Source organism: Hypanus sabinus, chromosome 13 (assembly GCF_030144855.1).
Source record: "Hypanus sabinus isolate sHypSab1 chromosome 13, sHypSab1.hap1, whole genome shotgun sequence".
NCBI lineage: Eukaryota > Metazoa > Chordata > Chondrichthyes > Myliobatiformes > Dasyatidae > Hypanus > Hypanus sabinus.
In genome coordinates, this window is record NC_082718.1 from 10317967 (window position 1) to 10344355 (window position 26389).

Here is a 26389-nt window from a genome sequence, read left to right on the forward strand (position 1 = left end):
CCCAATTTGCAATGTTCTTGATTAGATTAGCTATAAAAATAAGTTACCTTTCTTGGAATAAGCAGAGCCATATGTGGAGGGAATAAATATACTTCACAGATCCCCTTTAACCCTCCTCCTCCTCACCATAAATATGTTTTAGGCTGACCTACCACATTATCTACCCTTTCTATGTCTCTCGTCATGCTATATACGTGTTATGTCACCTCTCAAGCTTCTTTGCTGCAGTGAAACCAGATCCAGCCTATCCCATCTCACTAATAATCCAAACCAATTTCATTTTAAATTTCTGCTGCAACCTTTCCAGTCTTGCACATGTGCTGCCTAACACTTTGCACAACTTTTTCACATCTCACTCTTTGATTCAATGCCTCAGTCAATGAAAGGCAAGTACGTTGTATACCTTCCTCACCAGCGTGTTGCCACTTTCAGAGATCTATGTACTCTTGTACCCCAAAATATCTGTTCAACAGTACTCCCAAGGACCCCTCATTCACTGTGTTTTTACCATAAACCTTCCTACATCATCTCTCCTTTTTACCAAAAACCTTCCATTTTCCACCTTCCCTGCCTTTTCAAATAACCCTTCCTCAACACTCCCCAAGTGTTAGCTCAACTAAACTGACATAAGCATTCTGAAATAAGGCCGTGTTCTCAAAAATAACCAAAGAGTTAAATATAATTAATCTGGGATCTGGGACATCCTGATCTACCTGACACATCAATTCTTTTCCCTCCATAGATACCGCCTGATCTGCTGAGTTTCTCCAGCTGTTTGTTTTGAAATCCAGGTTTCAGCATTGTAGTATCTTGTGTACCCAAAATAAAGAATGGGATTTTGAATGTGAAGAGGGTAAGGGGTACGTGTGGAAGGGGTGGGCGAGGGGTAAGTGTAGCAAAATATGTAGACAGGACCAGGGAGAGGATACGTCATTGGGGAAGTGTAGGAGGACAGGGAAGAGGTAGCTAAAATAAGATGCCAGACAGCATGTGGCAACCACAAAGAAGAGGAACCTTGCGACCACAAGACAACGTGTTCAGCAAAGTATTTTGAGCTATATACCTATTTCGAGTGTTTTGCTTGCGTCCATAACCATTCCAAGTATTACGCTTGCGTCTATGCTTATTCCGAGTATTTTGCGTGCTTAGCTATGCAATAGCCAATCAATTGATGAATTTGAATCGGTAACCATATTTGCGAATGTAGTACCCTGATTTTGGGTATAAGTATGACCTTTGTAAACCGACAAATTGGGAGTTGGCTACCTTACACCCGAAGTGCGTGGGGCTGTGAACTCCTCTCTGAATAAAAGCCGTTTCAGAGATAATTTCGTGTCTCTGGTGTTTTTCCTCAACTGAGCAGGTTAATAATTTCAGGTTGACAGGATGTTCACACTGTTGTATGACCAAACTGTGTGCAGAATGGCATCTGGTTTAGTCTACTGCAAGAGACAGCACTTCAAAGTAATCCACTGCACGCAAAATACTTGGGGACTCAGCTAACATAAAACTGCTACATAAAATCTCAATTCTTCATTTCAGCAAAGCATTTCCATTTGTGACTCAAGTCACAAGCTTTGAAAGTGCCCAGAAGAACATCTGCTGTACAAGACAATTTTTAATAATGCCAAAACTTCTGCCACTCCTTTATGTAGAATTATTTGTGACCCGAATTCAATTTAATGAAGATCATTCGCAGAAATGTGTCCGAACATTATCATTTTTTCCATAGGCAACACTCTAAGCAAGGAAAAAAGTTTTTAAATGAACATTATCTAGTAAATGGATTGTTATTAATATACACAAAATAATTTCCATACACACCAAACAAATAGGAATAGAAATAACATTGTCCCTTACTGAAAGCACAAAAGTCAGAATTTTTTTTTACTGTACAAGATTCCAGTAAGACATCTTTTTGAATATACATGCAGTATTTGGCCTCCATACCAAAAGAGAAACATACACACATATTAGAGACAGTACAGTACTGATTCCCTAATTGGATTTCCACAAGGTGTTTACCCTGAGCCCATTCTTGCAGGACTTCCTAGAAAAAAATTCTCCAAAATGTGCAATATTTTGAGGGTTAAATTAATAAATGTAGGCAGCCCCTAATACTTCTGAAATTTGATTGATAAAGTATTATCCTATAGATTGAATCACAACAACTGATTAGACTCAGGATTAGTAATCAGCTGTTTCAGAGATGAGACCGTAGATGCTGGAATCTAGATCAACACAACTGCTGCTGCAGGGGCTCTGCAAACCAGGTAGCATATAGGGAGGGAAATGGACATCTTAGGACAAAATCCTATATCTTCTGAGTTCTCTACACAGGGCATTGTGGATAGAGAGCCAGAATATACTTAAGGCAAAAACCTGTAAGATTTTTAACACAGAATGAACCAAAGATAAAGGAGGTAGAGGTTTGGAAAGAGAGGGGCAGACATAATTTTAATGAATGCAGTGGAGGCTAGAGGAGCCTTGGGATCTACTCCTGTTCCAATATTTAACATTATTAATAGATTTCAAACTGCTCACACACTGTATAATAATTTTCTAATGGAAATATATCCAAATACTGAGAATGAGTCATGTAAGCTGCATACCACAGTTAAATAATCTTGAGATATTTATTGTATCTGGGAGGTTCAATGCTTCTTTTTCATTAGGCATCTGTGGGTGCCGCTAGTTTCCAAGCAACAAGGTTCATTCTTTGTTGAACATTATGAATCTGGATGCTGCTGATGCTTAATAAACTGCGGCAATTTATGTCCATACACTTCTGTAAGTGATTGCTAGCAAAAAGCACACCATCACATCTTCAAGTACTTTACTGAGGCAACTGTAAAGCAATGATTATAGGCAGAGTTTGAAGGAGTATTTCCTCATTACCCCACCCCTCCTCCAAATTGAATTTGACATTTTAGAATACTTGGGAAAATATTTTCATGTGGGAGAGGGGTTTAGAACATGGACAAAGGAAAGTTAGTCGAAGGCTATGCCACTGATGGAGTGCAGGGATAAAGGAGAGTTAGAGCATAAGATATAGGTGTAGAATTAGGCCATTTGGCCCACTGAGTCTGTTTCGCCATTGCATCATGGCTGATCCATTTCCCTCTCAGCCCCAACTTTCTGCCTTCTGCCTGTAACCCTTCATGACCTGACTAATCAAGAATCTTAAGAATGTATCAAACTCTGCCTTAATTATACATAAAGACTTGGCCTCCTCCATATCTGTCTCCGGCAACAAATTCCACAGATTCCCCACTCTCTAGCAAAAGAAATTCCTCCTCATCTCTGTTCCAAATGGATGCCCCTCTATTCTGAAGATATACCTTCTGGTCGTAGAATCCCCCACCCAAGGAAACATGCTCTCCACATCCGCTTTATTGAAGCCTTTTATCTTTGATAGGTTTCAATGAGATCCCCCACTTCATTCTTCTGAATTCCAGTGAGTACAGGCCCAGATATTCAAATATTCTTCATATGATAAGCCTTTCAATCCCAGAATCATTTTTGTGAACCTCCTTTGAACCCTCTCCAATGTCACCACATCCTTTCATATGCAAGGGGCCCAAAGTTGCTCACAATATTTCAAGTGAGGCCTTATCAGTGCCTATAAAGCCTCAACGTTACATCCTTGCTTTTATATTCTAGCCCTCCAGAAATGAATGCTGAACATTGCATTCGCCTTGCTCACCACCAACTCAAACTGCCAATTAACCTTTAGGGAATCCTGCATGAGGACACCCAACTCCCTTTGTGCCTCAGATTTTTGAATTCTTTCTCCAGTTTCTTCTACCAAATATATGATCATAAACTTCCTGACACTGTATTCCATCTGCCACTTCTTTGCCCATTCTCCTTCTGGAACTTCTCTGCTTTCTCAACACCACCTACCCCACTTATCTTCATCTCATTTGCAAAACTGTCATCAAAGCAATCAAGTCCATCATCCAAATCACTCGCGTATAATCTCAAAGAAGCAATCCTAACACAGACCCCTGTGGAAGGCCACTAATCACTGCCAGCCAACCAGAAAAGGCTTCCACTCTTTGCCAATGCTCTATTCATGCTAGTGTCTTTCATGTAATACCATAGCTGTTAACTTGTTAAGCACCCTCAAGCATGGCACCTTGTCAAAGACCTTCTGAAAATCAAAGTATACAACATCCACCGAGTCTCCTTTGTCTATTCTACTTGTTATTTCTCCAAATTCCAATGGATTTGTCAGGCAGGATTTAGCCTTGCAAGGAGTATTATTAACATAGTGGATGAGCTTAGTGTGGATCAGTACTTGGAGCTATGATGTTGTGGCCATTACAGAGACTTAGATGACTCAGGGGCAGGAATGGTTACTTCAAGTGCCAGGCTTCAGATGTTTCAGAAAGGACAGGGAGGGATGCAAAAGAGATGGGGGATGGCACTGGATCAGAGATAGTGTCACGGCTGCAGAAAAGGAGGAAGTCATGGAAGAATTGTCTACGGAGTCTCTGTGGGTGTAAGTTAGGAACAGGAAGGGTCTACTGGGTCTGCTGGGTCTTTTTATAGATCACCAAATAGTAACAGGGACATAGAGGAGCAGATAGGGAGACAGATTCCAAAAGGTGTAATAATAACAGGGTTGTTGTGGGAAATATTAATTTCCCAAATATCAGCTGGCATCTCCCTAGAGCAAGGGGTTTAGATGTGTTAGGTGTGTTCAGGAAGGTTTCTTGACACAATATGTAGATAAGCCAACAAGAGGAAAGGCTGTCATTGATCTGGTATTGGGAAATGAACCTGGTCAGGTGTCAAATCTCTCAGTGGGAGAGCACTTTGGAAACAGCGATCATAATTCTATCTCCTTTACAATAGCATTGGAGAGAGATAGGAACAGACAAGTTAGAAAAGTGTTTAATTGGAGTAAAGGGAATTATGAGGCTATCAGGCAGGAAATTGGAGGCTTAAATTGGAAACAGATGTTCTCAGGGAAACGTACAGAAGAAATGTGGCAAATATTCAGGGGATATTTGTGTGGAGTTCTGCATCGTTACGTTCCAATGACACAAGGAAAGGATGGTAAGGTACAGAAACCGTGGTGTACAAAAGCTGTTGTAAATCTAGTCAAGAAGAGCAGCTTACAAAAGGTTCAAAAAACTAGGTATCTTCTAGATCTCTATCATTATAAGGCTAGCAGGAAGGAGCTTAAGAATGAAATTAGGAGAGTCAGAAGGGTCCATGAGAAGGCCTTGGTGGACAGGATTAAGGAAAACCCCAAGGCATTCTACAATTATGTGAAGAGCAAAAGGATAAGACATGGGAGAATAAGACCAATCAAGTGTGACAGTGGAAAAGTGTCAAAAGAGTTCAACTCCAATGAGTGTGAGGTGGTTCATTTTGGTAAGTCAAATATGAGGGCAGAATATAGTATTAATGGTAAGACTCTTGGCAGCGTGAAGGATCAGAGGGATCTTGGGGTCCAAGTCCATAGGACGCTCAAAACTGCTGCACAGGTTGACTCTGTGGTTAAGAAGACATATGGCACATTGGCCTTTATCAACCGTGGGATTGAGTTTAAGAGCCGAGTGGTAATGTTGCAGCTATATAGGAACCTGTGACCCCACTTAGAGTACTGTGCTCAGTTCTGGTCACCTCAGTACAGGAAGGATGTTGAAACCTTAGAAAGGGAGCAGAGGAGATTTACAAGAATGTTGCCTGGATTGGGAAGCATGCCTCATGAGATTAGATTGCATGAACTCAGCCTTTTCTCTTGGAGCGACAGAGGGTGAGAGGTGACCTGACAGAGGCATAAAAATTGATTGTGTGAACAGTCAGAGGCTTTTTCCCAGGGCTGAGATGGCTAGCATGAGAGGGCACAGTTTTAAGGTGCTTGGAAGTTGGTACAGAGGAAGAGATGTCAGGGGTTAGTAGTTTTTTTTAAAAAAATACAGAGAGTGGTGAGTGCATGGAATGGACTGCTGGCAACAGGGGTGGAGGCAGTAACAACAGGGTCTTTTAAGAGACTCCTGGATATGTGCATGGAGCTTAGAAAAACAGAGGGCTATGGGAAACCCTAGGTAATTTCTAAGGTAAGGACTTGTTCAGCCTGTACTGTGCTGTAGGTTTTCTATGTTTCTGTATTTCTACGAAACCACGCTGACTTTGGCTTATTTTATCGTGTGCCTTCAAGTATCATGAAACCACATCCTTAACAATCAACCCCAGCGTTTTCCCAACCACTAAGGTCAAACTGACTGTCCTATGATTTCCTTTCTTTTGCCTCTCTCCATTCTCAAAGAATGAAGTGACATTTGCAATTTTCCAGTCCCCCAGAACCATCAACTTGAACTTCATTTACTTTCCCACTAAGTTTTTCTGTATTCTATGGAGATGGATTGGAAGGTAAGGAACCTCAAGTGCTTGTTTTGATGATTAGCAAAAAATGGTGAAGCTTTTCATGCAGATTTCAAAATATCAAATGACTGTCCGTGTGTAAACGTTTACTCAGATCATCATCCAAGAAGACAAAGGAGCAACAAGTCATACAATTTTTCCACATTTCTTTTAACAAGCAACATTATTTCATTTCCTTACTGAGTTCAAGTAATTCAAGGGCAAAAGTCCACACTTGGATTTCTAAAATGTGCTTGATGTCATACAGATTTTACATTCATGTTACTAGCTCACATGACCCCTAACGTAAAGTTAGTATCACTTCACAGCGCCAGCAATTACTAATTTGATCCATTCCTGCTGTTGCCTCTAACGAGTTTGTACATTCTTCCCGTGACCACGTAGGTTTCCTCTGGTTGCTCCTGTTTCCTTCCATTTTCTAAAGATGTATGGGTCTGGTTAGGGATCAGTAAGTGTGAGCATGCTATGTTGGCGCCAGAAGCGTGGCGATACTTACAGCTGCCCAGCACAATCCTCACTGATTTGACACAAATGATGCACTGTATGTTTCAATGTACATGCAATAAATAATTCTAATTTTTAAAATCTTTTTTTGTTTAAAAAAGATTGGATCAAACCAAATATAGTCATCTAATTTATGGTAACATTTGTGAAGAATCTACATTCTGGCTGAGCTGTTAGAAATCTTAAATTCTGAGATAATAACAGTACTGGGGCAACACAAGTTTTCCTAAGAGAACATTAACACAAGCTAATATCCTCAACAAACACTGGAGCTAATTCAGTACTGAATACCAAATCAATACTGTGTGAGACATTAACAATTCTCCCCATTGTTCTCTAACAATTCCTATAAAATCAAAATGATCCATACACCTTGGCTGCTTGCCTCTGGTATCTTCCATGAATCATCTGACAACTTTATATCCCATGGATACAGCAGAGTTTGTGGATAGGGCTTTTTGTGGGATGAGTCAGCTCTAACTACAATAAGCAGTAAACAAAAAAAATACAGCAAAACAATGAAAGTATACCAACAGAACACTCCACTTCCATTCAAGATTTAGGATATCTGCTTCCCAGGCCCAGTGTTCTGGACTCAGGTCAAGGTGGAAATGGATGGTTGCTGGTTTGTGGACTAAATAGGATGGTAAATCTCTCCACACATCACATCCAAATGCCATGGAAAGTGACCACTTGGCAGTGTGGACATTGAGTTCGACACTGTTGCCCGAATGGACCAGGTCCAAAACTGATGCAGGTGCAGACACGCAGTAGAGTGATGACTTAAAGAGACTGCAAACAATCTGCTGGATGAGCTCAGCACGTTGAGCAGCATTTGCAATCTTCATTTTTCTGGTGGAATCCCTGCATCAAGAGTAAAGTGATGCAGGTATACAGATGAAGAGGCAACCTGGTTGATACTCTATTAGTTATAATAATTTTTAAAATTCCTCTCTGGTTTGGAACTTTAACCTCTTCCCCCCATACAAATAAACCTGGTCAACATATGAAGTACTACTTCACTGCCAATTGTATGGTTATACACTTCTGAAGGTCTGAAGATTGCTAACTCAGTTCTATGGTCTTACTCTATGGTCTGCACCAAGCCTTAACCTATAATGAGTTAAAAGTCAAGGTAAAGGTGAAATACATAATATTTCAGACAACTGTGGAGGCCAAGTCACTGGGCATACTTAAAGCGGAAGTTGATAGGTTCGTGATTAGGAAGGGTGTCAAAGATAATAGGAAGAATGCGCAGGAGAATAGGATTGAGAGGGATATTAAATCAGCCATGATGGAATGGCAGAGTGGACCTGAGGGCTGGATAGCCTAATTCTGCCCCATTGTTTTATGGTCTTGACTCTTCAGTTGAGCTTACTATCAATTATTAAAAAGTACTTTCATCAAAAGGTAGGTTTAGCACTCCCACTTCCTATAAAAGACCAGATCTATTCTCCATGCCATATGATCAGCAATGTCTTATCCAAGTCTGTAAAGGTTACAAGAAATCAACTAAATGCCATGCTGTGAAAGCAAGCATGAAGGCAAAGCCAAGACCCCCGCATGCAATTGCCTGTGCTTAATCACAGACAGACATAAATAGGTCACAAAATTACTTATTTTGTTGCTCTTCTAACCTTTATTATGTCAGCATGAACAAAGAAAATCTTCCTGATCAGCAAAGGGCCAATCAAAGTAACTGCAATGACAATTAGGAGAGAAAGAACTATTCTACCTCCTTATCTCATGATTGAAGGCCAGACTTCTAAATTATGCCAATCATAAGCAATCAATAACCTAGCACCACAGCTTAATAAATTACACTACATTTCTTGATAGCATTTTCACCTCTGAGCTAGGTGGCTCTGGATTCAAGTTCCAGTCCACCAATTTCAACAAAACAAAATTACTATCACTGGGGTAGAGATCGAAGAGCCCAAGTGCCTGCAGACGCACATTCTTGGGAACAGCTGTTCCTCCTTGGAGTTCAAATTTCAAATGAGATGGCAAACAAATTCTACAACCACTGTCTCAGATTCAAGATCCCATTAAGGCCTTGTTGGGTACACTCTTTCATTGATTCTATTATGCTTCTTGTATTTACTACGAATGCCCACATGAAAATTAATCTCGGGGCTGTATTTGGTGACATGTACGTACTTTGATAATAAATTTACTTTGAACTTTTAGAAGATGAAGAGAAAGATTATCCCGGTGTCTCATATATTGCCAACATTACAAAAATAGATCTGGCATGACATGGCTCTTTTTGGGAACTTCAGAATCTGCATCAGCTCCAATATCGCCGGCATATGTTGTGAAATCTGTGAATTTTGTGGCAGCACTACGATGCAGTACATAATATAGGGAAAAAATAATAAGCCACAGTAAATGCATATACAGGCAGTCCCCGGGTTATGAACAAGTTCCGTTCCTGACTCCGTCGGATTTGTACGAAAGTCGGAACGAGTACATCCGGTATTACTTAGCGTCAGTTAGTCAAACATATGTCTTGGTATATTGTACATATTTTACTTTTCTATGCATATAAAACACTTAAGAAATATATGTATTACGATAATTAAACCACTGTGTTGCTTAGTAATAATTGTAGCTTTTATCAGGGCAGGGCTTTTCACATGCTCCATTATTCTCACTTTATCCTTTAAAATTGTTCCAATCGTTGACTGACTGTAACGTAACGCTTTTCCAATGACCGATGACATTTCACCTCTTTCCAAATGCTGTATTATTTCAATCGTGATCGCTTCCCGTCAATGGAACAGAAATACTGTGGGTGGCGGGTCCCAAGCTCCACCGGGTCCTAAGGACCACCGCACTGAATTCTCCAGGTCCTGAAGTCCACCACACTGAGCTAGGTTAAATGGGACAAGTGGGGGCTGTGCTGAGTTTGGGTATTTGATCCTCCACAATATTCCACGTGGGAATTTAAACTGGAGATGGTAGTGTTTTTTTTACAAGGTCGAGTTGCAAGCTTGACATCAACCCGGCACGGATGGGAAAGCACACTCAGGAGAGGTCAGTCACTGGATCAAACTTGGGAACCTCCGTTCTCGAGCCCAGCGCTGATCTCACTGCGCCACCAACTGACCGATAACGAGGGGTGGGGTCAGGGTGAATCTTGCTAAGAAAAATTTAAGCCAAATACAAAGTTACACACTCAACACAGTGTCAACGGCAATGACTTAAAATGGCGGACAGCATTGCCATCCAACTTAAAATGGCGGACGGCATTCTCCTTCCTCGGTTCGTAAGTACGAGCTGTTCGTAGGTCGGACGTTCGTAACTCGGGGACTACCTGTACCATAAATTCCGGTGTATAAGCTGAGAATTTGGCACTACATTTTGGTCCTAAAATTCGGGGGTCGGCTTATATAGAGGGTTTGGGAAAATGAATACACAGAAGACAGGTCGTATTTATTGGCTGTTTTTGAGTCAAGTTCGTTCCACTGTCAACGCATGAATTCTTTGAATGGTTTGTCTGAACTCACATCTAGTGGCTGGAGCACGGACATCAAACCATCAGGGATGACTGCAATGTCTGTATTTTCAGCTTTCAATGCTGCTTTTGTCTCACCTGACAAGTGTGCATTGAACATGTCCCAAACAAATAGCAACTTTTCCTTCCTGAAACCTTCGGGACATTGACGCCATACCTCTTTAACCCACTTCAAGCATCGCGCTTCATCCATCCAGCAGCGTTCTTGAATGTAAACAACAAAACCTTGCAGGAATTTTCTGAGCAATCTTTGTTTTTTGTCTCAACACAAGATCACGTCTATTCATAAATCGGGTGCAGCAACTTCACATAGCTTTGAAATTTTCACTGACACAGTGTTTTTCAGCCCATTTCAACGCTTGAACTCAAATCATTTCTCTGGTAACAATATATTCAGACGGTCACTGGTGATTCACCAACTCTTAAAACTTTTTCTTCCAGTTCTGGCCACTGGCACATTTTCCCGCAGTTTGCACATTTCGTCTTTGGCATTTCCCTCAGCATGTACTCTGCCTTTCTCCACTCTCACTTGTTTCTCTTTTACACTAAACTTCTTAGAAGCTGCAGAATTATTCGTTCCTTTAGCAAAATCAACAACCTTCAGCTTGAAGCCGGCATCATATCGCATTTGTTTTAATCTTTTGTACATGGTGGTCACAAACTCAATACTGAGTACACATACTGATCCTGCCACCCCATGTTATGTTTTAATGAGATTACTATGGGTGCTAAATGGTTTCATGAGGGTTACGTTTCAGAGGATTCTTTAGCATTGGGAGCCTAATCCAAAACTTCCCTCCCTGATTTATTTACTATGAATTTGCTTATAACCCTCTACAATGTGTAGGCCTACTTTCTTAACAGGTACTGGTTCACAAAATTTCCAGGTTCCGGATCTGGCAAAGCTGAGTACCAGTATGTGAGATCTTGTGATCTTTTCTAGTTAAATCAAAAACCTCTACAAAAGAGGTCGGCTTTTACAAAGGTAACATGAAGAAGTCACTTTTTAAACCTTGAAAATGGGGGGTTCAGCTTATACTCCAGGTTGGTTTATACACCAGAATTTACAGTATTCAAATAGTTAAGTTAAATAGGTAGTGCAAAAACATAGATTAAACAAAGGAGCGAGGTAGTGCTCATGGTTTCAATGTCCTTTCAGAAGTTGGATGGCAGAAGAAAAGAAGCTGTTACTGAGTCACTGAGTGTGTGCCTTCAGGTTTCTGTACCTCCTTGATTACGATAACAGTAAGAAGAGGGCATGTCCTGGGTGGTGGCCACCAGTCCTGGGTGGTGGCCACCAGTCCTTGAAGATGTCTTAGATACTACAGAGACTAGCACCCATGATGGAGCTAATTTTACCACACTCTGCAGCTTACCTCGATCCTGTGCAACAGCCCCACATCCCACCCTCCATATTAGCCAGGGATGGAGCTTGTCAGAATTGAAGTAAGTACACTAGATGCTACATTTGTGACTTCAAAAGCATTGTGTTGGTTATGAAGAACTTTAGAATTTGTGAAAAGCATTAAGTAAACAGTTGCCTTTCTCAGTTTATGCACTGTTAACCCATGAAGTCAGGTATAACATAGAGAAAATGGAGAATGCAGACATAGGTCTTACCCATACCAGAGTCCTTCTTTGTCCCATCTGATATTATTTCCACGTGGTCACTATCCACATCATAACTGAAGAAATCGTTCAAGTATGTCTTTGACCTCTGCCCACCAAAAACATAAAGGCACCGATTTTTCTGCAACAAGTAGGATTTTCTTTTATTAAAAAAGATCAGTGTTGAATATGAGCACCGTGCTGAAGTTCTATAAATCATTTTACTGAGGGAAGCAAATTCCCATTGACTTGATTAGTGTCTTCATTTACTTAGCCTTCACAGGTCATGTTCCACTCTTTACTGGCCCAAAACAATACAAATCAAAGATTCAAAATACATTTATTATCAATGTATAAATTATGCAACCTTGAGATTTGTCAGCTTACAGACAGCCACAAAGCAAGAAACCCGAAATAACCCAATGAGAAAAGACCAACACCTAATGCACAAAGCAAGAGGAAAAAACTCAAATCATGCAAACAAGAGAAGTGAACAGTGATATTCCAAACCAAATTTGTTCCTGAGATTGGAATCCCCGGAGCAGCCAGAGTAGGCTCAAGCCTCAGCCTCATTCCATCATATCAGTGGAGCGAATTGCTGCGAAGCTCACAGACACAAAACATGGCAACCAGGGTAGTCTCTTAGCCTGAGCCTCAGAGAAGAGTGAACATTGTGGTGAGCAAAGTCAGCCCTGACTCTTGCCTCCAGTCCTGACATCCTGCCTTTCCAGACTATTTAGGTCAGAATTGTGGATCATGGATCAGTGGATCATGCCTTGCATTAGGACTGGGGCCCCATCGCAGCGATACATGCTGGGCCCAGACCTCACCACCTAGCCCAAAGCCCTTCTTGCCCTCTCCTAATCAGCTCGGCCCTTAGAGCAATCCAAACTTGTACCCAGGTTAGTTGTACAGGTACTGAAACTCCTCTCCAAATCAATCACTCCAACTCTACCGGTGATGCTGTCTCGAACACATGCGGCTATGCTATCCACCAACACGTCTCATTCCTCCAATCAGCTTCACCTTCGCTCACCTCTTCAGTGTTTGCGGTGATAGTTTACCGCAATTTATTTCAGAAAATGTGTTATTAATTATGTTTTTAGTCAAACTTCTTGTCTTTCCAAATACCAGTAAGTGGTCGTTTGTCTTCAGTAGCACCATCTTTAACTTGGTTTATGACAAGAAAGATTTTTATGTCTAATGGCACATCTGTACCTCAAATATTGCCCCCATCCAATCTTTAATTTACTGTACTTACATGTCAAAATCTCTCATTTTTCCTCCACACTTCCTGTCGTTTCAATATTTTAATTAAAATTGCATTACAAAATGCTGCCAGCTGTTGCAGTTAACCCCAGCTGCCACAAGATGGCAGCAAGACCCTAGAGAGAAATCCTTGAGATAATCCAGTGGCTAGAAGTCAGGAATTCCAGAATTTTGGCTAAGCAATGAAGTGGCATAATATATCCAAGTTTAAGATGGAACCTTATAGCAGGGGTACTTTGCAACACTTGGGAACAAGTTCAACAGACTGCAGCATTAGATAGCTGATCAAAGCAGCTGGACTGAAATGCTGAATTTAAAGAAAACCATCAATGAAGCTGAAGTTACATTCAATTGACTGAGTGACAAGTGCCCCTCACATCACTAACTCCAGTTTGTTAAGAACAGCGGTGTGTTTCATTTAATGTCAAAAATACACTTTAATCAAAATAATACACAAACAAAAGGAAAAACAGTGCAAAACTCCTTACATTCTTAGTGCCTTTTGGCCAATAATTCAGTAATGTTAATATTTGGTGTTAAGGATAGCACCGTTGGCACTCACATGGCCTGCAGGGTCAAATAATTGTTCAAAAGGGGTTCACAGTGATACTACTTCGGCAATTATCCGTGCAACAGAAATTACAAAAAAAAAATGACTGTGAACCGTCTGAGATATTATGACAACTTTAAATATTACAGATTATGTACTCAGGAGAAGACCCTCAAAATAGGTATCCCATACCCAAGTGAAAAGAACAGCAAACTGCACAAGCTTAACAGAGCATTCAAATACTTACAGTATGGAAGAGCATGCAGTGTCCAATCCGAGACTGCACATCTTCTGGTCCAGCATTGCAAGAATCTTCTCTAAGTAGCTTCCAGGTGTTAGTAAGACAATGGTAAGCAAAAAGTCCACTGAACTGTGGCTCATTAGCTCGAGCGTCATCAACATTTCCATTGCAAGTCAATATTCTTCCACCAAATGTGTAAATCATGTGCTTTTCAGAATCCATACACATCTAAGAGAAAGAAATTTATTTTTGTGTTAAATACATTGCAGGAAAAATAAAATCAACAGGGAATTAAAATAAAAGCATCTGCACATTACCTTAATCTGCCCTAGTAAGAGTAGTAACCCAAGATCAATCTAAGGCTTTAAAAAAGGACGGAAGAAATTAAATGTGTCATTTTATCCTATAATAACTATACATTCTCAGTTAGGAATGGAAAATATTTCTCATCATCAATGTCATAATGTAGAACATTACAGCACAGTAAAAAGGTCCTTTGGCCCATGATGTTGTGCCGACCTTTTAATATAATCCAAGATCAACCTAACTTCTCCTTCCCACATAGGCACATGTATGAAAGAAAAATGAAGGGCTATCAAAGAAATTCTTAATTGTTCATAATGTATCTACCTTCTACCAGCACCCCAGCAACGCATTCTACACACCCACAGCTCTAAAAAACCTTCCTCTGATATGACTATTCTTTGCAAGTTAATGAAAATTTAGAAAAAAGGCCTCTGAACAAATAATCAACAGGAATGGGAAGAGGCTAACAGTTACTTACAACTGGAGTTTCCAGTGCATCATACCTGATGATCAAACACCAACTTTGGTCCACCATCAGTTGCTGTATCTTCACTTAATAATGACCACTTATTAGTGTCTATATCATAGCGATAGAAGTCACTCTTCAGAGACTTGCTATTTCTCACTGAAGAATCCAAGTAACGGCCCAGTGTGTATATTTGTCTCCGAGTTGTGTCAATGCACATCTTGTGACAGGATCGAGCACTTGGGCCACTCTAGAAAAGATGATGGGGATGAGGTTAAAAGTCCATATATACAAAATGCAGTTCAGCCACAAACTTGACCAAGGGTGCACAAGTCAACATTTTGTCTATCTGCTAAATGGTGGCTCGTATTTCAACTGATAATTTGAAAATTTGTCCAGAGCTAGCTTAATACAATGAAATATTTCAGCAGAATCTACTACAACTGGTAATTAAATCATCAAAAATTACCTCATCTGAAAAAAATTCTGATACTTCATACACTTATCCACGGAACATTTGCAATAACAGTTTATATCTTGATATAAGGCATACCTTTCATTTCCTATCTTTTAAGGACAAAGTAACCACATTTTAAAACATTCAATATAGAAACAGGCCCTTTGGCCCACCATGTCCATACTAGCCAATTTAAATTTCTTATCTGCCCACATGTGGTCAACATCACTCAAATCCATGCCTCTTCAGGTGCTATCTAAATGCCTCCTCAGTAACAAGAATTGCACAGATCCATCTTAGGTTACCCCAGTACCATGCCAATGTGAAAAAGCACTGTGCATTATCTTTTCCTTTCAAAGAGCTTAAAATAATTTAGGACAATTAGAACAATCTAATTTATAGAGAAAAAATAACCATGAATTGTTGCCAAATATTAGTACTGGTCTTGTCAATATGCAATCCCTTTGATAAAATGCAGAAATGATTGCAGTCAGAAGGAAATCTGCAGATGCTGGAAATTCAAGCAACACACACAAAGTGCTGGTGGAACACAGCAGGCCAGGCCGCATCTATAGGAAGAAGCACTGTCAATGTTTCGGGCCGAGTCCTGACAAAGGGTCTTGGCCCAAAACATCGGCAGTGCTTCTTCCTATAGATGCTGCCTGGCTTGCTGCGTTCCACCAGCATTTTGTGTAATGATTGCAGTGGTAGTGTTGGTTTTGGAGGTATGGGTGGTGAGAAATCGGTTTTGAGACAAAGAATATCAGACAAATGTTTATGTTCAATAATTCTTGAACCCAGATAGAAATTACAATTAACCTTATGAAAACAGTAAGAAAGTTAGTGATAGACTTCAAGAGAATACAAACAGGCTAACAGAATAATCAAATTAAATTTAAAGCAAAATTAACTAATGCTGCTTTCAATGAGAAGGATCAGGATAGACAATAAATCAGAGAGAATAATTTAAGCAGTAGTATGGGGAAGAGGAGATTGGAAGCTACAAGTATAAATCACAGAACATGAAAAAAAAAGATAAATGTAGTAGATAAACACACATCAATCCCACACTTGATAATTAGCAGCATTGTGCACAAAAACAATAAGGTTATTCAGCCACATCTGGGATTATTGTGTCCAGTTCTGGGCACCTGACTACAGGACAGATGTGAAGGCCACAACAGACTGCCTTGGAGATTTAGCTCATTAGAATGATTCCAGAAACAAGAGCTTTTAATTATCTGCACAACTAGAGAGGCTGAACTGATCATTGACGGAGTACACCAATAGGGAACCTGATAGAAATTATTAATATCATGAAGGATTGAAACAAGAGACAAAGTAAACCTGTTCCCAAATAACAGAAGGGCAGAATGAAGCCAGTTAGTAGAACAACAAAAAAATGAGAAACATTTATTTTACACAACAAATGGTTAGGGCTCAGAATGTCCTTGAACAGATTCAAATCAAAAACCAGCTGGACAGGAATTTGACCAGAATCTATAACTTAAATTCTGATGAATTGTAAGGTTATGGGGAGAGGGACAGGATGGTTTGTTATTTCCTGGAGCTCCAATGAATTCACAAGTTCATTCAAATAACCCCCTTCCATGTTATAAATGATGATAGTGCAACTGCTGAATACAATCAAATAAACTGAATTCCAGTTCATTGGGAGACATGAGGACCAGTGCATTTTGGCTCAATTAAGTGGCTGCCCCAATTAGCCAAAGTTTCATGGTAATAGTTAAAAAAGTATATAAAAAATAGACAACATTAAATGGAGTACCATTTAAATGAAATACAGAGCAAATTAAAACATTGCCAATTCTACTGGTGGTTGTCCATCATATCCAAAGATGACTGCAAACCTTTGAGAGTGAGTTTTTAAAGCGGAAACACCATCGCACTGTTATATTTCACTCTCTCAACCCCAGATGTCCATGTCCAGTGGTACAAGTTGATGTCACAACTGGGGTCTTCCCTGAATGACCATGATTTCTTCTGTGCATTGTCACATCTTTTGCTCTCCATAGAGCATTGCAGTACTGCCTTCCTGGCCGATGGATCTCACTGTAGATCCCATCTGCCCAGACCAATAGAGCTGCCTTCGCACACTGGGATAGGCATATCCCTATCTCATTGGGGTATGAAGCCCGTCAGCTACCCTCATCTGGATTAGGCCACTTGTCAGAGCAGTGTACCAGGGTGCAGCCGGTGTCACATGCAAACAGCTACTTGGAGCCACAGGTGAGAGCTGATTGTCTGGTGGACGCCAAAGAAAACATTCAAGGTGATTGTCAATACTTCAATTCCTTTGTAGTTTCTACCTAGAAGTAGTGAAATAGTTTCACTTACGCTCTCAGCAGTTTCTGGCATTCCCAAGCCTGAATGCTTGAAACCACAGTGAACAAAATAGTTCCAAATTGCCTTACCGCTTATTTCTTGCCAACTATCAGTGAAAAAAATCACTGCTTTTTGGACATAAGAACACGCAACTGACAGTATTTAAAAACCGTACACTCTAAGCACAACGTAGTGTCTCACAGCCACACAAACACATGCCACTGACCCTTGTTAGAAACTGTGAGGCAACAGTCTCCTGTCCCAATTAAGCACCATAGTGTTGCAAATAAACAAAGGGAATCACAGCTATTTTCTCAATCAGATTCTGTTCTTAAAGAATTGTCCCAAATAAGTAGCTGCTCAGATAAACCGATGACCCAATTAAGCTGAATCCACTGTACCTTATTTGACACCAGTTGTCAGCAATAACATGACAAAATTTAACAAGCACTTCCCCCAAGAGCTATCAAACTATCCTGTTCTGCAATAATGTCAGGATATTAAAATGAAGGAAGTTTCCAAATTCCAGTGGCAAGTCACTTTGAACATGAATTTTAAAGTAAAGCCATTGGGCTTTTCTGACAACATCCACGTGATCGGGCAAAGAGTTTGACTAATTATATTTGCCAGCATTGCAGTCAGCAACTTGGAATGAGGACACTAAAACAAAGGTGCAGTTTCACAGAATTCAGTGAAGTTCATCAAGACCTGCACTCATAGATACATAGTCATTAGAGACTGCTCCAGCTGAAAGGTTAAGTATCAGAAAGCATTATGAAAGGACCATAAGAACAGTACTGTGGAAGAGTAAATTCAACTGCTTTAGAATGCTTTTTATATACAGATACTGTAAACATGTCAATTAACTCAATTATTCCAAAACAATTTCAGATGAGATACGTGAGAACCTATCATGAATTCACTTGTTTAATTGGCAGTTTGGTGAACACAAGAGGAAAAGGAAGGCTGCTGTTAATTTCAAAATCTGTCTTTATTTCAAGAGATACAGTGACTTGTAAAAGTATTCCCTTTGTTCACATTAATTTGCATTACAGCCAGGGATTTTGATCAATTTAACTGAGAACTTCTATTTGTGAATTTTTATTTTTTCCACAGTAGAGCACCCCCTGACCAAAAACGAACAATTACAAAGCATGAAAAAACTAAAAATTCATAAACTGAAATGTCTGAAATGTTTGCTCTGCTCCCCAACTAACTTGGCACAGCTTAAGTAATTTTGCAAGGAGGAATGGGCAAATCTTACTCCATCATGTTGCATGAAGCCAATAGAGACTTATTCAAAAAGAAAACTGGCTATTATAGCTGCGAGAGCTGGTTCAACTAAGTAATGAGCAAAGTGGGATGAAGTCAAGAAAATCTGCTGATGCTTGAAATCCAAACAACACACACAAAATGCTGGAGGAACTCAGCAGACCAGGGAGCATCTACAAAGATGTAAACAGTTGACATTTTGGACTGAGACCCTTCACCAGGACTGGGAAAAAAGAAGAAAAGTTAGAGCAAGAAAGGAGGGGGTGAAGTTTATTTCAGGGAGAAATATCAAAGCTTGCGCAAAACTTAAATTTCTGAAATATAATGACAGGTCTAAAAAACATGTACAGAATAAAAGCCAAAATGCTAAAATTATTTAGATCAGGCTACTGACCAAGTACTTAAATATAATAAAAATGTCTTTTCTCAAAACACTCAGATTTATGTTATCCTTAGTGGTAAAAAAAATCCTGACTTCCCCTCTGGCCCTCTGCCAATTACATTTTGATTAGTCCTCATCCAAAATGCTTGTGACCAGACTATTTCGGGATTTTGGAATACTTGCATCAACATATTAAGATACCTTGGGTTGGGACCCAAGTCTGAACCCAAAATCCATTTATATTACACACATAGCTTATACTGTACCTATACCTTGAAGCAAGTTTATGTAATATTTTTAAGAGCTATAACTACCTCGACCACCCAGATGGTCAGTCAGTGGCTGTTTGGCATTGCCATCATTCCCAACACTGAATTTATGTGGAATCTTTGTCTTACATTTGTTCAACACACATACAGTTACAAGAAAAAGTCAGTGACAGACCGCTACCCTGACATTCTGTAAAATGTCTTAATACAATCTTGAATTTACTGTTCCCTCAATAATTGCAAGCTGTCCAGGGCCTGAGGCAGCAAAGCAGCCCTAAACCATGATGCTCCTTCCACCATGCTTTACAATTGGGATGAGGTTTGGGTGTTGGTGTGCAGTGCCCCTTTTCCTTCAAACATAGCAGTGTGTATTTCTGCCAAAAAGGTCAACTTTTGTTTCATCTGTCCACAGAACATTGTCCCAGAAGTGTTTTGGAACATCTAGGTAGCCTTTTGCAAACTTCAGATGTGCTGCAATGCTTTTTGGAAAGCAGTAGTTTCCTCTGAGGTGTTCATCCATGAACACCATTCTTATTCAGTGTTTTTCTTTTAGTGGAAATCTGAACAGACACTTTAGCAAGTTCTAGAGATTTCTATAGGTCTTTTGCTGTTACCCCCTTGGGTTCTCTTTCACCTCCTTCCACATTGTACGTTGTGCTCTTGGTGTGATCTTTGCAGGACACTCACTCCTTGAGAGAGCAGCAACAGTATTGAGTTTCTTCCATTTGAAGACAATTTCTCTGACTGTGGACTGATGAACACTCAAGTCTTTAGAAATGCTTTTGTACCCTTTTCCAGCTTCATTCATCTTTGCAATTCTTCTAAGGTCCCCTGAAAGTTGTTTTGATCGAGGCATTGTACACATAAAAAGACCTTTCTTGAGAAGGCTCTGTCAGTAACCTGATTTTGTCTTGTTTTTTTAAAAAATGGGGCAGGGTACCTCTACAAACGACAACTCCAATTTCCTCTCATTCATTAGAATGCCCGACTCCAAATAGCTTTTATAGAAGGGCATTACCCTAGTGTTTCACATTCTTTTTAGATGCTAGACTGTGATTATTTAAAAGGTGTACTCAGTATTGATGAGAAGTAGTACAATTGTTTGTGTTATTAGTTTAGGTCAATTGTGTTTGTCTATTAGTGTGACTAGATGAAGATCAGACAACATTTTGTAAGTAATTAATGCACTAAACCATGTAATTGCAAACCTTTTCTTGCAATTCCATGTACTCATGCAGCCATTCAATGTGTTAGATTTTCATCAATGATGATCTTGGAAAACTCAATAAATTTCTCTGTTGCCTTGTGATCAGTAGACACTATCACCAAAAATATTTTAAAAATTCATGCCGCGCCTTTTCTTAAGTTTCTGCAACAAGCCCGAATATTAACAATTACCCTTAATTTTCCATTCATCATGATAGACCTTTGTTTGCTTCATTATGAGCATCCCATAAAGCCACATACATTCACTCTGACACTGATGAATCCACTCTTTCAATACTCAATCGAGATCTTTTTTTTGCTTTATGCAATGCTTTTCTATTTTTTTTTATTAACGTTTGTTCATTACATATGATGTTACTTCTCAAAACCATTTGAGGTGTGCAGGCCTCGCTTGGGAATTTCCCAGTGCCTTATGGAATTTTCTATTTGTGATCTTATGTCAGCACTCTGAACAATTTTGGATTTTGGAGGTTTTCCAGTAAGGGGTGCAACATGCACTCTCAAGATTACTAAGAGAGCAGGATCCTTCTCCGTTCCTCTGTTCATGTTTTTCATAATTTTACACACGTCAATTCTTTCCCCAGTCTGCCCTGTTACCAAAGCAAAAATCTCAACTTGTATAGTTTTCCTTCCTAAGAGACAAAACAAAAATTTCAGTCCTATAAAACCTTTTCTACCACAGCTAATGCTACCACAAGTTTCCAGTAATGCGTTAATCAAAATTGCACATTGTAACCAAGCTGTGGTCTAATTTAGGTCATTTCAGTTTTAACATAACCTCCCTGCTCTTGTACTCCACACCTCAACTAATAACTGAAAGCATCTCATGTCTCTTGAACCAGCTTACTGACCTATCCTGCTACTTCAAAGGATCCGTGAACATGCAATCCAAGTTCTGCATTTCTCTACACTGTTCATTGGCTTCTCATCAATACACATTTTCTTGCCTTGCTGGACCCTCCCAAATGCATCACTCACACTATCTGGAATTGAATTCCAATTGCTACTTCTCCATTGGTCCTCTCCATTGATAACCTCCCTTCCAATGCAAAGCTTCCTTTCTGTCAGCAATTGTGCCTACTATTATTATTTACAAACTTCCGTGTTCCTACATGCAACTCTAAATTAATAAATGCTCTGAAGAGCAAGGTACTGAGTATCAAGCCCTGTAGAAACCCAAAGGAAACAACCACCCAGACACAAAATACCCATTGTCATCACTCTTTAGTTCTTTTCTTTGATCCACTTTTGGATTCAATTTTCCCACTTTCTTGGAAACCATGGACTTGTACTTTATTGACCAGACTGCTGCATGCGACACTGCCATCTTTCCTTATTAAGTCTTCAAATATTTCAATCTAATTCGTCGGACCCAACCTTCCCTATAGATTACCCATGCTCTTGACTTTCTAAACGGTTTATAATGCCCTTTTAAGTTAGTTCCAATAATTTGCCCAAAAGTATATTAATTGACCTTGAACTATTAAGATTACTTTTTCTCTTCCTCCACACTTTTTTTTAAATTGTACAATCACAAAAGTCTTCCATTTCAATAGACAGGGCAGATTAGAAAATGAAGACCTGAAACTCCACAATTCACCGCATTTATACAGAACACTAGAGGAACTTGGTGGGTCAGAGCACTGGTGGAGTAAAATGGACAATACTTTCAAATTTCCAAATTAAATTTATTATCAAAGTATATATATGTCACCATATACAATCTCAAGATTCATTTTCTTGAGTAACTACAAAGAAACATAATAGAATCAAGGAAAGACCACACCAAACAGGACAGACAACAATCAATATGCACAATAAAAAAAAGTGCAAATACAAAAAGAAAGAAAAGAGTAAATATATAAGCAATAGAGAACATGCATTGAAGAGTCCTTGAAAGTGAGTCAATAGGTTGTGAGAACAGTTCAGCGATGGTGCCAGTAAACTTAACCTTTCTGGTTCAAGAGCTTGATGATTGTTCATTTCTACGCAAAAGTGCTGCCTGACCTGCTGAGTCCCTCTAGTGCTGTGGGTATTGCTCCAGATTTCAGCACCTGCAGTCTCATTTATCTTCTGTTCACTGCCTTGCTTTGTTTAAATAAACCAAGGATACACTGCATCCATCTCTAACCATCTGGCAAATCCACTGTGGTTTCAAAGTAGTCATGAAGTGCAAAGAAATCAATTCAGTGCAGTTTAAACAAGGCTTCACAATCCATCAAAGTACTGAGAGTTCAGAAGGTAAAGAATGCAAAGTTTAATGCTGTAATAAAAATGGCCTCAGAACAATTTAGGTAAAGTGCTGTGACTCACAGTTTAGAGGAGACTTCAGACAAATTAAAATTGCTGGATTACAGGCATTTATTGGCCATCTTAACTACCTAGAAGAAATGGAAGTGAGTCACTACCTTCAATTATTGCAGTCTTCACAATGAAGTTATACCAAAGAACTGGAAAATAGATATCGAAGTTTAGAACCAAACAGATGTTTCCAGATCATACTAATTCTAGATTGAAACCTGAGGGTTGGAATGGAATGCTGAAGCACATTTTGAAGATAGTATACCTACAGCCACAGTGCACCAAGTGGCAGAAGAAATGAGTATTTTGGGGGATGTGCTTTATCCTACATGCTTTCATGGCTCTCAACTATTTAAGTTGCACTCCTTCAGCCAACTGAAAATTATTCAATCTCACCAAGCCTTGTATGTAAATTAAAAGCTGTGGGGAAATCAATGAAGCATTCACCTCAGAATACACATCCACTGGTGTCTGCGTATGAAGATAATTCAGATATTTCTGGTCTGTTATATCCCAAAATAGGCTCAACGATAGTTGGGTCAAGTGAACTGCTATGAATAATTTATGCAATTTCATGTTGGAGCCTCCAACGATCACTGCCATTTTCGAGTTCGGCAAAGAGGCAAATTCCTACACAGGAAAAGCTTCTCCTTGGCTACAATCTAAATTATTTTTTCATGATGTTTCCTGATGCCATGCTTAATTAAATACTGATTTCAACTCACCTCTGGAATTCAATTCCTTTGTCAGTGTATGGACCATAAACAAAAATGAATTCTGGCACACCCAGACTGAGCATTTAACTATTCTCTTAGCAAGCATCTTGATACAACTTAAAATTATGCCTTCCATTTCTTTGGTAGTAACTGAGCACTAATGAATAGCGTGTTAGCCAGAGTTTGTCCCAACTTTATTTGGAAAGGACATATGATGTACTTTTCCATACTTAAGGATAGATTCTGGTGCTGCAGCAGAACAACCTGAGCTGCAGAATAGTTAGGATATTGTTGGAGGATTATGTACTTCTTGTACCTGGCTATTTGACATAAAAATATAGCAAACTGAATTGGCTGCATTTGCTTCTGGGACAGTTGACACTTCAGAAGGCAATGGAGAAAGATTTCTGGCTCTAAAGATCAAGCAAATGCTTCAAATTTGTCATGTTGGGCTCTACAGTTACTGATAATATGACTGGACTTCCATAAATGCTTAACATCAACTGTTTAATTATTTACCACTGTACATGACTGGATGTGACAGAGTTGACTGAGATTATTTAACTATCAAATGCCAGTTACTTAAAGTGATCATCACACATGAGGTCTTGTGTTAAAATTACAGCAGGTAGGAAATTTCGAAGTTCAAAGTTAATTTATATTTACTTGCGAACAAGCTCCTCTCTGAACCTGATAGTCCTGTAGATTGTGGGATATTCTGAATCATGAGGTTAGCAACATAACAGAGTACAATTAAGCTGCTGCAGTATAAAGATGAGATTTAGCTGAACAGGGTCTTTCCAAAAAATAGATTGGTGCATCACAAGAAAAGACCCTGGGGCTCAATCAAGACCATTTTGACTATTAATTACTATTCCTACATTAATTACTAGTTATTTCTGTTACATTGTGATATCTTTTACAAGAATGATGGATAGATGCATCCATAACAGACATAACAGAATAATAATTTGAACTACAACAACTTTATTCCTCACTACAAGGAACTAGACTGACAGCAATTTCCTGCAGAAGCAGCCAGGTTCGTGGTGATGTCACCACTACAAGGGACATGTAGGCTTTCCACCCACAGTACAAGGTAAGCATGCTATCTTTAGAACAACTTGCAAATGGCTTTTAACTAGGAAATGCACAATTTCTTAGCTGAAGGAAAGATGATCAGTATGAGATTTCACTGAATGAGTTTAAACTAATGCCATAAAACTTCATGTGTTCATAGTTAACAATGAGATCTTGAACCATTTCTTCCCAGGTACATTATACTGATGTTCCAATTGGTTTCAGCATGTTCTGGAAATAAAACATAATCTAGAAATATTGAGATAGGCAATATCTCAGTCAGCCCTATGTTAATGATTGCATTATGCTTCAGTGAGGCTGATCTATTGGAAAACTATTAACTGAAACACAAAATTCCCAGATACTCAAGGGCTCACTGGGCTAAGGCTGGTGATCTGTGCAGCTTTGTCATGTAAGAATCAACTGCCAAAGTTTGAACCAATTTCAACTAATTAGTTGTGCTGTACCTCAGACAACACAAAAAGGAAGCAACAGGCCAAGATGTACATTACATGAACATTACAACCTGCTTTGTTATATCAAGGCCTGCTCACAAAGCAGTCACTTTCTCATTTAATACTACCACAAATCTACTTATTTCTCTTTGAAGATGTTCAAAACTTAGGACTGAGTTGCCTTAGTGGATGAAAACCACTGTAACACCAAGTTTAAACCCCCATGTCAACCCTACAAGAACCTCAAAATTCAATTCCTGGGATATTTCAAACAGTAATTTTAAGACAATCATAAATAGTTAAGGACACAATGCCTGCGAAAGACACTATCTGTATAAAGCTGACTTTTGCAAACTGTATTTGAATCAGCCATGGCAAAGCATGAAAAAGAACACTGTTAGCAACACTAATGAAAGCAAGACCATTTTTTGGCTAGGCTTTAAAGTTAATAAGCATCCTGGCTAATAAATGTGAACTGACAATAAATCTAATCATGAACTCACTGCTGCTCACTGCTACCATATTTCCTACAAACAACTGTAACATAACATTACAAGTGCTTCAACAAGTTACAAAGAAAAAAATTAAAAGTGCTTTCCTGATCTTTTGTTCTTAAATTGCATTTCTTGGAGGAATTATGATAGTTTTAACTCAAGCATTTAAGTTACACATGTACTTTCTTCACAACATCCACAGCTTTGAACTGTTGGTGCATTTAGGCCAAATGGCAATACCCAAATATCCCCCAATAAAATGGTACCAGCCACTGTGGTTTTCAGCCAATTGCTCATAAAGGACCCCAACCATCCATGGCATGCCCTCTTCTGGGTGCTACCATTGGGAAGAAGATACAAGATCCTCAAGTCCCACACCACCAGATTCAGGAACAGTTATTATCCCTCAAGCTGACTCCTGAATCAGTGTGGACAACTTCACTCACCTCAACAGTGAACACAACCTACAGATTCACTTTCAAGAGCTATACAATTCGTGCTTTCAGTATTCATTGTGCAATGCC

At 39.4% G+C, this 26389-nt stretch overlaps 1 protein-coding gene across 5 annotated transcripts in view; it reads right to left on the reverse strand.

Moving 5' to 3' along the window:
• mkln1 (muskelin 1, intracellular mediator containing kelch motifs) overlaps window positions 1-26389 on the reverse strand; it is a 149417-nt gene that overhangs the window by 36576 nt on the left and 86452 nt on the right. For 4 of the 5 annotated variants that reach the window (XM_059987090.1, XM_059987089.1, XM_059987087.1 and 1 more), the window contains 3 exons: window positions 14904-15116; window positions 14101-14322; window positions 12047-12176 (listed from right to left, as the gene is read on the reverse strand). In XM_059987090.1, the coding sequence (XP_059843073.1) occupies window positions 12047-12176; window positions 14101-14322; window positions 14904-15116 (565 nt within the window). The remainder of the gene's footprint in view (window positions 1-12046; window positions 12177-14100; window positions 14323-14903; window positions 15117-26389) is intronic. The other variant, XM_059987088.1, reaches the window with a different exon arrangement.